The 12068-nt window shown below is 25.1% G+C and overlaps 1 protein-coding gene across 10 annotated transcripts in view; it reads left to right on the top strand.

Annotated features, from left to right (window-relative positions):
* Positions 1-12068, top strand: part of LOC114131660 (peripheral-type benzodiazepine receptor-associated protein 1) — a 38472-nt gene that overhangs the window by 7082 nt on the left and 19322 nt on the right. For 9 of the 10 annotated variants that reach the window (XM_027996946.2, XM_027996948.2, XM_027996943.2 and 6 more), the window contains exons 2-3: positions 8584-8682; positions 11950-12039. In XM_027996946.2, the coding sequence (XP_027852747.2) occupies positions 8584-8682; positions 11950-12039 (189 nt within the window). Of the gene's footprint in view, positions 1-872; positions 1019-1121; positions 1256-8583; positions 8683-11949; positions 12040-12068 lie in introns of those variants that run through there. The other variant, XM_050201320.1, reaches the window with a different exon arrangement.

Raw genomic sequence — 12068 nt, 5'->3', positions numbered from 1 at the left:
CTACTAAAATATACAATTTTTTTCACTCGTATAAAATTATATTAATATTTCGAAAGGACTATAATTCAGTTTTAAAAGATAATTTGATAGATTTGGCGTAACAACTAATGCGTTTCTATAGACTATATAGGTAGTAGTTATTCATATGAAAAAAACACTTCACCCCTAATTTTTAGCGCTTGTTAATTTAATTATTACACCATACCCAATTTTAATTTTATCTGCTCTAACCAGTAACCACATATTTAGTATTCTAAGGTAAATGCATGAAGTATTTAACCTGTATAATTAATTTAAACATCTGTAACAAGTATATTAATTGTTTTTACTTTTATTTGTTTTACTAAAATGTTATTGAATAAAAACGATAATTAATAATTCAATTTATAAAATTAAATATGTTTAAAATATTTAACAACAAGCATAAATAATAGTTACGACTGATAAAATTACGTGTTTAAAAAAAAAAAAAATTAAATTTTATAGAAATTTTAGTTTCTTGGTAAAAAAAGCTATATTTTTTAGTTTATTTTCTTACAAAAAATTTAAATCGCAATGATCTTTGTCAAAAAAAAAATAAAATGATTCATTTTTTATTATAATTGTTTAACCACGTTTTTAATTTGAGAGCATGGGTACTCGACTTCATATTCGGTAATCTCCCTTTCGGTGGTCAGTCCATCTGTCGGCGGTAGCGCTATCTGGACGTATCGCATTCGACGACTCGGTATAATATAGTGGCGACGCCAGTGATGACGGTAGCGGGAATGGTGGCAGTGGTGGAACATAACTGGAAAATCGATTTCGCCCCCGCCCATGCACAGGAATAGCGCGCGCTGCGAAAAACCATCTATACGGTTTTCACAGCGCGCGCCACCACATTATCATACGTATATGCGGCCTTACCGCGCGCAACCGAACTATACGGACCAATGACAGCGGGGTGTTTCCCCGAAAAGTTTCTCCGTGCCCAGTGTCATAAAGCTCACAGAGTAGCAACAAGCCCAGTTCTGTAGTTGTAATTACTATTTTTTAAATTTATTTTTGCTATTATTACATTATATTTTTAAAGTCAGTTTCGTAACCAACATTTTTATTTGTTTTTTATAATAAAATCAAAGTGTTTCCATTAAACGTGCTGTGCAATCGTTCAACAAACTACTTTCCAGTCGCCGCCGCCGCCACCCAGCAACCGGGTGATAGCACTGGCCTATCATCATTTTACGTTGACAATAATCGTTGTCATAAATAATCAGTATGTTATAATAATAATAGTAATAATAATACATTTTTATTTCCCTACTATTTTACTTTATTTTGTACTTGTAATTTCATTTCTATGTAGCGATAACCGTGGATTATTATACGTATTGTTTTTCATGTGGTTTCATTGTAGGCCATCGCGTATAGATACAGTTAAAGCAAATACTCGTAAGTCCGCGTGTATGGCGCGATAGTGTGCCATGGGCACACTATTGATTGCGCTGCCGCTAGCTCCCCATTTCTACACCATAATATAACACTATACCGCCTGGTAGACAACGTTGTGCGTATGTGTGTGGGTTTGTGTGTGTGTAATAGCTGTAACTGTAGCTTTTATTACACGGTAAAACGTGGTGGTTTACCCCCTCCCCCCAAAAAAACACAATTATTTGTTGCCTCCACCCTAACTGTTACAATGATACATAAACGTTGTACCTATGTATTGCAAAGTTTATGATTTAAGTTTGCTATAAGAGATCAGATGGAGTTCATGGAAATAAATTTTTTTTTACATATTTATGTAGTAATGGTATAAATGTTATACTATAGTCTTGTAAATTTGCGTGAAAAATATGAGTGGTTGACATTTTACTATTTTAGTTTATATCACTTAGTATGAATTTTGCTATGTACCTAATATATTTTTATTATCATCTGTTTTCTAATAATTATTAGTATTTGTGATTAATTAAAAATAAAAATATCTTTGGATTTATTATATCTTAACTTTTTCGGTACAATTTTATTATTTTTTTTTTAAGTTTGAATTATTGAACAAAATGTAATATGAATATTTTGAAATGAAAATTTCTTCATTTCTCATTTAAAGGGAGATATTACGACTTTAACACATAATCCACGTTGGCAATCAAGCCTAAAATTTCAAAGAAGTTAATGGGTCCAAATAAGTTATTTAAAATTAATATTTTTTATAAATGCACTATATATTATATATTATATTTAATATTTATACTCAATATTTAATCATAAAACAAACTTCAACTTTAAATTGTTAGCTGAATATGTAACTACCTACATGGTGGATAGTAGATAGTTCATCTAAGTACCCTTAGGTGTATTATAAATTATAGTAATTACATGAAAATATATTTTATAATTAATTAAAAAATAATAATTACATGTAAATATAGATTTCTGTTAATTATATTGTCTTCACAGTACCTACTCTGCTGATTATAATATTTTATATTTTGTTGGAAATAAATCATTAATATTTTTATTTATATTAAAAATGTTTATACTTTGAAAATTATGAACTTCCCTGAAAATTATAGATACCTGTGCGAATATACTCGTATCTTATTCTGTTTTCTTATACGTTTTGAATTTTATGTTTTTTATTAAGTATTTAAATTCTCTATCAGTTTTTGATTTATTTAAGAGCAACTACTATACTTTTATATTTTATATTTGAAGCAGAATAATTTTCTAATAACGTTGATGTTTAATTATTGAATATTTATATAGGTAACAATTTTTTTTTTATTTATCTGCATTACAAATGTGGACATCATACATTTCTAATATTTTCTTTTTGTCTATACTCATCTTAATATATCTATAAATGCTAGAACATCTATATTCTATATGTATTAATATTCAATAAATACATTAACATTATTTAAGGGTGTTATAGATTACACTATAAAAGTTAAAATTAGTTTGACATTTATAAATCAAAAGCTACTTAAAAAATTACATAGAGTTAATTAACTAACTAAAGGACGAAGAAAATAAAGCCAATAGGTATATAATTGTTTTAAAAAATAATATGCTTATTTCATTACATTTGAAAATATGTGTTAAAGAATCTTTGATTAGTTGACAGATGCTAAATTACCTAACGAAGATAATCATTTCGGTTTTAATTAAAAACATTTATTTGTACCTAAATATGTTAGTACTTTTTCATTTTAGTTTATACGCTTTTCTATAGTAATATATGTAATATTTTTTAGAACATTAAAATATTAAAAACTAATTCAAAATTTTTAAGTTTAAAATTGTATGACATTTTAACTATGAAAGAATTTGCAATTATTTGGGATTTTTAAGAATTTTTGATTTTTGCAAAAAAAAAACCCCGACACATTGCCTTGTATTAAAATTTAAAGGGATTTAAGCTAACAAAAAAAAAAAATGTTATCACCATAAATAAAAAATAAAATAAAATAAAACTTAATAAATTAAAAATTTCAAAAGTCTATGGTTATTCCTTTTTTAATTATAACGTTATAACAAAATTAAAATCAATTTTGTGGAAAACTGGCATTTCGTAAATAGTCTCGCGTTTTTGTATTCATTTATTTTTTTTTTGTTTTCCGTATTATTTTGAAAAGTATTGGTAAATGTTTACTTTTGACCGCTCAAAGTTCAAACTTGATCCAATTTTCTACCATAAAACACCATCAATATTGAAGGTTGAAGCATTTTCTTTACTGACATATAAAGTGTTTTCACACGCACAAACAAATACCATTATTGTAAAACAAATACATTCATAGAAGCGGAGCTCTCACAATCTAAAATTTTGGTATGTAAAAATGTTTGAGTTAATTGTATTTTTTCTAAAATATGTCTCAAGTATTAGTTTAAATTATACCTACAAAAACAAATATATGAAAGGTAATCCAGACATTTTTTATTACATAACAATTATTTATAACAATATAAATATGAAATTGAGTTTTGTTGTTAGCAACAGCTAATCTTCAAACTACTGGACCGATTTCAATAAAAGTTATATTAATAGATTCATCGAGATTTGGGGATTCAGGAAAGTATTTTTTTTTTATCTCGGAATTCACCCCATGTGATTCACATGGAGTGGTAGTTCACACATATATTTTACAGATACAAAAATTAAATTTTTTTTTTGATTTCAATTAGTTACACTAAAGAAAAAAATAGATACTTTTTACCTATATTACCTATTAATTGGTTTAATTATAAACTTCCTTTTAAAAATGTAGTTATGCTGGTTTATTATTCTTATGATTGAATAGACATTTTTTATTACTTACGAGTTGGCTCTGTAAATTGGAACCAGTAATCCAATTGTCATGTAGTTTTTTTTATAAATTTTTATATAACAAAACGGGATAGGTTTTACGCAGTTTCATATACTTACTCAACTCCTATCCCCAAAAATTTGAGCTAGGAAATATGATTACACTAATGATGATTTTGTCGGGTTTTTACAGTGAGACTTTTTATAAAAAAAAATTATATGGAACTATTCACTTGACCGATGACCGTGTTAAAAATCTGTGTTGTTTATAACTGCTGTTCATTTTAACAGGCTAATAAACTGATTTATTCATGCAAAGTTGTTACACTACTTTAACCAACGTAGTTACTATTTGTTCTTAAATCGTGGACCGTGGTGCATCCGCCGACACTCACATACTCGTGACCTGTGAAGTGAAAATAAAATAAATGCACCATGCTTTAATTTAGGGGTAAAATTGGGTAAAACAGAGAATATTAAATGTGTGAATGTTTTTGTTAAATTACCTTCACCACATTTAAATGAGATTTAAATTTAACTAAATTCACGTACTCAATAAATATGATCGTAAATCATAATACGAATTCTGCACTTTTGTAGACAGATCATGATAAAGTATATAGTATATAGATAAAGTACATTGCATGTATATAGAATTATTGCTTATGTTATCTGAAATTATTAATAACTATCAATGTATCATCGTATAGAGTGCATTCTACATGCAGTCATAACCACCAGAAAATTGCAATCTGTGGTACTTATAAACAGAAAAGCACTTAGCGTATACGATAAGAACACCGTTATGACTTGGAGGTAAAATTCAAAGTCGGGTAAATTTTAAAAATACCCGGTCAAAATGAAAAGTATCTATTGTACTTATGCAAAACGTCATATTTCGGATTTTGTAAGGCAATTCAAGTTGTGACTTACGTATTTAGGCAAACCGTTAATAAATTTGAATATTTTATAATAGTTATCTACATTGTTTTTTTAATCTTAAATATGAATAACTATAGAAGGTATAATACTGTAAAAATATATGGAATTTGCAAATGGTTAAAATATTTTTCAAAATTATTATTAACTATTACCTAAAGTATTTTAAAGAGATTGAATATTTTTTTAAATACAATTCCATACAAAAATTAATCATATAATAATTTAAAGATTACGATTTTAAAGTGGTTTTTGAAGTTCTATTATTTATACACTAAAATATTAGATTTTAAGTGAAGCTAAACACGTATAATAGTTTTAAAATAGTGTTTGTGTTGTATTTATTTCTGTTGAAACTGATGCTAAACTAAACTTAGGATTTAGGTACTTGATGGAGATAAATAACACGACTTTATAATTAAGCTGATACTGTAATATAAATGTAACATACAACTGTCACTGGACTGAATGACTATATATAGATACATAGTATGGGGTTCAGTTAGTAAGTGTCTACGTACATTGAATGGCCCTTTTTATGACACCATTGACGTCATATACTTATAACCTACATCCCTATAACAATCGAAAGTTATGTCCTAATATAGTTATATAAAATATAAGTAAAACTGTAGAAGGTTAATAGTGAAATGTAATATTGATATAAATGATATGTGCAAACACATATACTTAAAATGATAAAATACTAATATTGATTGTATATTTCAATAATTTCTTTATTACTTAAGATTTTGAATGGGGAGATGAATGTATTGAATTTACAATGACGTTTGTTTGTGATGTGTTATTTTGTATTTTTGTATTTTTATATTTTATAAATTTATGTACGTACACGGTAAGTAGTTGACAAAATGCATAGATTTTAATTTATGAAAGGTTTTTGATTTAGTTTGTTCTTTAGAGAATTTAAATTTAAAATGTCCAGAATTTTTTTTTTTTTATAATCGGGAAAAAATTAAGATAAACCTATACTTTTATACATAAGTACACAACTAGTTTAATTTTATTTTTATGGTTAACCTAACATAAACAACAAATAACCGTAAACATTGGAAATGCTTGAACATTTTCAAAATATTTTGACCATTTTTTTGTTTTTTATTTTTCTGAATACTAATAAAAATGTTTTCATTAGGTCAAAAAGTTTGAAAATTTAATACGAAATTATACAAAAGTTGTTCTTTTAGCTATATCTTATAAAAATATTTAAAATACTTACACAGGCAACATTTTTTTTTTTTAAAACATTTAAAATTTAAATATTGTCAAAATCACCATACTTTGTAAATTGTTTTGTAGTTGAAAATTCATAAAATGTGTAATTTTTTTAACTAAGGTTTGAAAAAATACAAGGTGCTCATAAGTTATAAGTAATTCATACTGAAATCAAAAAATCTAAAAAATATACTCGCATGATTTTTTTTATTTATATTTAACAATGAATAAGAAAATTTATTACTTTATTATTACTCAAAAACATTATTCAAGGAAACTTAAAACTTCTAAGTATAATATGAATTTTAACATAGATAACGAAATTTTTAAAACATGTAGATTAATTTTAAGATATTATCTATTTGTACCGTGAACCTTTTCATACTGTTTTTTCGATAAAATAATGATACTAATTCAAGACTAAATACTATGCCACTATGGTAAAAATCTATATTATTATATTAATTAAAAATATATCAATAATATAGTAAATGTAATTTTTTCGGCAAAAATTAAATCAGCTTGTCGTAATACTATTAGGTAGTAAAATAAACATTACTTTTTTTTTTCGGGTTGAATCGACGACCGGGAGGGAACCGCTTTCGCATTACTTCCTCCCGGCCGCAAAAACATTACTTAAATGGTAGTCTTAAAATACTTGTCACAAAACATTTTTCTTACTTATTAATATAGACTGACAGATGGTCTTTATTAAAAATTGTTTTTCATGTACTTATAATGCATAACGATATTATACATTCATATTGATAAATAATTAAATAATTAAAATTTATTATATTCATTATACATACCTACTGTACAATAGAGTGTTACCTAATTTTCCACCTTTTTATTTTTTTCTCAGTTATTTTGAAAATAACTTTTAAAATGAATTTTACTTTTGACTCTTCAAAGTACCCACTAGGATCCAATTTTCTACCAGAAACTACTCATACTTATTTAATTATGGATACATATAACTTATACAGTATACACGCTATGAAATATTAATTGCACAGTGGTTCTATTTATAAGCATTTGAATTCCTAAAAATAGTAAAAAATGCAAAAATATATAAATTATTTCATAGTTAAAAATGTATAAAATATTAAAATTTATATTATTTGTTATTCATTTGTATTAAGGTATTAAATATAACTTAGTAATATAAACTGACAGACCGCTTTCGCTCTATCGTTTTACGTATCCGTCTATCGTATAAAGTTAACGTTAAATTAGTAAATTTAACATAAATATTATAGTAATTTATTAAATTACGATGTACACTCGATACCTACTTATTGTAAAACTGAACGGTTACTTGCCCCCCCCCCCCTTTGTTTTTATACTAACCTTTTTGTTCAAAAATTATTTGAGAAAATTCAATTCTTTTTTTTTTGAAAATACAAAAGTATTATTGGATTATTTAAAACACTTTCATAATATTATAATAAATTATGTTTGTCTAAAAAACTGAAATATCAATGTTAAATTGTTAAGTTTTTATTAGCTTTATAATTTTACCAGTACTCAGTAGCAGCTTAATAAATGTGAAATGCATTATATTATTTTCACATTTTAACTATGACTTCATTCATTTTTTATCTCTCATCATCTGGCAAACAATGAAACGCAACGTACACTTCCAAAAAAATAAATGGGTTGGATGACACACGGATGAAATGTAGAATTCTATTATATGCGTGTGTAACGAATATATAATACATCTTGTAGGTTTGTAAATCGATAACATATTATCTTGGAAGTACAGTTATCGTTTGGAATTATATAGCTACATTTTTCTAGATATACCTACTTGACTGCATCATTTTCATAAAACAGATTTTAACGATTAAAAAATATCTATAAGTCACTATTTTGTTTGATTATCAATTCGATTAAAAAGGTCAATGAAATAATATTTCTGAATGCGCTTTGTGTAATGGTGCTTAAAAAGAATATTTTTCAGTTTGACCTACATACACAAAAGACATTTTTTTCTCGGTTTTTCTTAACTACCACAATTTCATTTTTTTTTATACGGTGTCCGCAAAATATTTTAAACATTATACTCAGTGACTAATTAATAACGATTAATATTATTATTATTTTAGGATGCCGATTATTATCATTGCGTACAAAGTTGTGAACATAGTACTTCCCGTTTAAATAGTGACTTATCTGACAACGACGGCTCAACGGCATTCGCACTGGTAAGTTTTATTATTATTAGGTACTTAATTGTTGAAATATGTTGAGATTTTAGAGTCATAATAATTTGTACTGTTTTGCTATCATACAAATACAGGACTGTTAAGTAATAAAACTTAGAAAATTTCAAATAGTTTATGATAACTCAATTGAATTAGTTCCATACGTGACCTTTAGTTATTACTTATTATAGTGATTATTTTCGACTAAAGTCTATTATTGAAGACCTGTTAAGCCATTTAGAGTTGATAATTCATGTTTTATAAAATATTTTTTTTAAAGTTTACTTAAAGTTAAAAAAAATATTAATAAAAATTGAAGAGTCATACAGTTAGATTTAAAGCACAAGCTCTTGTAACGTTAAATATAATGTCAACCTTTCTCCCATCATGTGAACGCAAAGTAAAATTTATTTTACTAACAATCGTTAGTGTTGGCATTTAATTTTGTATAAGAAACAAAATTGACGTTTTATATAAAAACATAATTCTCTACATTTTAAGTAGGTACCTAAATATTTCCGTAATATTTAAATAATAATAAAATTAAATGTAGAGCAACAGTTATAAACCATAACTAAATAGTTTGAGTCGTAAATTTTTATATCAATATTTAAACACAATTTCTTTGAAATTATAATATATTATAATATTTTTTAGCACAGTGATTTAAAATTTGAACAAAATATACTTATTGTTTTGTAATACACGCAACTTAACCTTTTACTTCCACTGTTATTTATTTATTGCTCTTTTAATTGATATTTTTTTGATAAATAAATGATTTTTATAATCCTATTATATAATCCTGGATTATAGTCAGCTCCTGAGTGACACAAGTTTTTTTGTTTTTTATGATTTCCCCAAATGTTATATTTTCTTATAGACACACATTTAGACCTTAAAGTACATTAAAAAATAAATTAACCGTAGTCTCTATCCATATATTATTGATTGATTCACTGACCTTAATTATTTAACCTCGAATAAAGCCTCGAGAATCAATTTGAAGTTCAGGCAACAAGTATATAAGCGTATAACTATCAATTCAATTATCATATCTATTAAATTATGCCATCCAATTTTGATACAAAGAATGTTGCTTAAAGTTAAAACTAGGTTAGGTTAGGTTATTTGGGTGTTGCTTTAATAGTAATTTCATTGGATAATATTTAAATTTTATCGGGGATGCGTATTAAGTTGAAAAACATATAATACGTATCGTATTTGTCTGGAAAAATATTTTATTAGAAATGTTTTGTGTCAGATATATTTTTGTAAAAACTGTATTATGTTGGAACTTGGAAAAATACTTGATTGTCAATGTATTTTAAATTAATTATAATTCTAGGAACTAAATATTGTTGAAAATTTTTTGAAAACGCATTTTAAATACAGTTGAAAAATATGGTACTAATATACAAAGTTAAACAGAAAAACCTGGCAAACAACTTTTGTTTTAATTAATATTTTTTAATTTTGTTTTATAGAATTTACAGACATTTCCGCTACAAGTATAGTAAAAATTTGTTTGGAAAAATTCGAAATAACCAATTTATTAACCTAATTAAAAAAAAATTTACTAGTAAAGGCGTTTATTTAAATCAAGCAGTCATTTTACATTTTTTACAACATCAATAATATTTGGATATATTTATTTGAAACATAATAGTTTTCTTTTAAATAATATTTTTTAAGTGCCACTAGTTGGTGGCTTCTTATCAAGTACTCATGTTATTTGTAACCCTTATCATATATGCTTATTATGCACCAATTGTACAGATTGTATATATTATTATTGTGAAAAATAAAAAGTAAAAAATAATATTTTTGGAAATTGTTTGATGTTAATAAATCTTTAACTATAATTGTCTATATAATTTTCATATATTTTTCATACATTTAACTTGTATTATTTTTAATTTTTATTTTTCAAGTCCTTCTTTACACTTAGTGTTAGTATTCTGACAAAATATTTTTCAAATAATAAAAAATACTATTCCATTGAAATAATTCTCGATAAAATATTTTTTCTACGAAGTGCTTTTTTCAATAATTACGAGTCCAAAAATAAACGTTCTGAAAAAATATTTTCCAACAAAATATAGCCAATAGTATATTCTGTTTTTTTATGGGAATGTTTATTCTCGGATAAAATTTTTTTAAAAGCCCCTTCAATATTTTATTTTAATAAATATCGCTTTTTATCTGATATCTGAAGCTTCTTTACACTCATCTTAAAATTTACAAAAAAAAATTAAGTTTTGGTTACTAGGGTTATATTTGATGAAACTATTTTCCAAAATATTTTTGTATGATAGAGAGATTAAAAAATTAGTTTAAGTTATACAATAAAGTTTATATTAAATCATTTGTAATGAATAATGATTTATGTTCAATATGTTTAGTTTTTATTTTTATCTGAAACCATATCTTGACCCGCTTATATATTGTTCAATTTATATGACGTAGAAGAGAAAAATTATGAAACAAAAGAGATTGTTACTAGTGTCTAATTAAATATGAAAAAATCTAGAACGTACATAATAATAATGAGAACGGAGTTGGTTTAAAAGTGCTTTGTGTGTGTTTATATGTGTCATATATCAAAAAAGTATAGGTAGGTCAATCTTGTTTTCTTATTCATCTGATTTATAAATATATATGATAAATTACATGAATAAGAAGATAAAATTTATTTGATAATACATCTCCTACTAAAAAATGATTAGCTTGTAGCTACTTTAAAAATTAATTAATTAAGGGGGTCTAATTAACACGTAGATTTTTTTTTCATAATATAATTATAACTTTTTTAAACAACGAGTGAACTAGTTCTATTAACCACTATCATTTCAAAAGTCGAAATATCACTAAATACATTGTGTTTGTATGTTTTTAAGAGCTTAAGAATAATTTATTATATATATTTAATAGTGTAGTTGAAATTTTAAAGTTTTCATTAACTGAAAAATTTGTTTAAATATGATATTTTATTGTTTATTGTATTATAATAGTATAATATTATTTAATAGGAATAAATTTTGATTAGAGAATCAGCAGTATATTTTTTTCGATTTTATTATTGAAATAAAATGTATGTTATTTATTTTAAACCATTTGTTCACTAAACGAGGTTCGGAATTTTAACTATTCTCGGTTTAAACCAGATAACTTAGATATGGCATTTATACAAGATATGTACCTATTGTATATAATTGTAGGCGTAAACATTAGTTTTTCTGAAATTTATTTTTCGTTATGTTACAGGAGGATCAACTAGTTAGAGTATTGGAAAAAAATACCGAGCTAACCATCCAAAATACAGATTTACACAAACAAGTACTTCAACTCCAACATGTAAGCAAGTTTAAAATTTATATAATATT

The sequence above is a fragment of the Aphis gossypii genome, chromosome 2 (assembly GCF_020184175.1).
Source record: "Aphis gossypii isolate Hap1 chromosome 2, ASM2018417v2, whole genome shotgun sequence".
Taxonomy (NCBI): domain Eukaryota; kingdom Metazoa; phylum Arthropoda; class Insecta; order Hemiptera; family Aphididae; genus Aphis; species Aphis gossypii.
The sequence above is the reverse complement of the archived record's forward strand: the minus strand, read 5'-3'. Positions and strand labels throughout refer to the sequence as shown.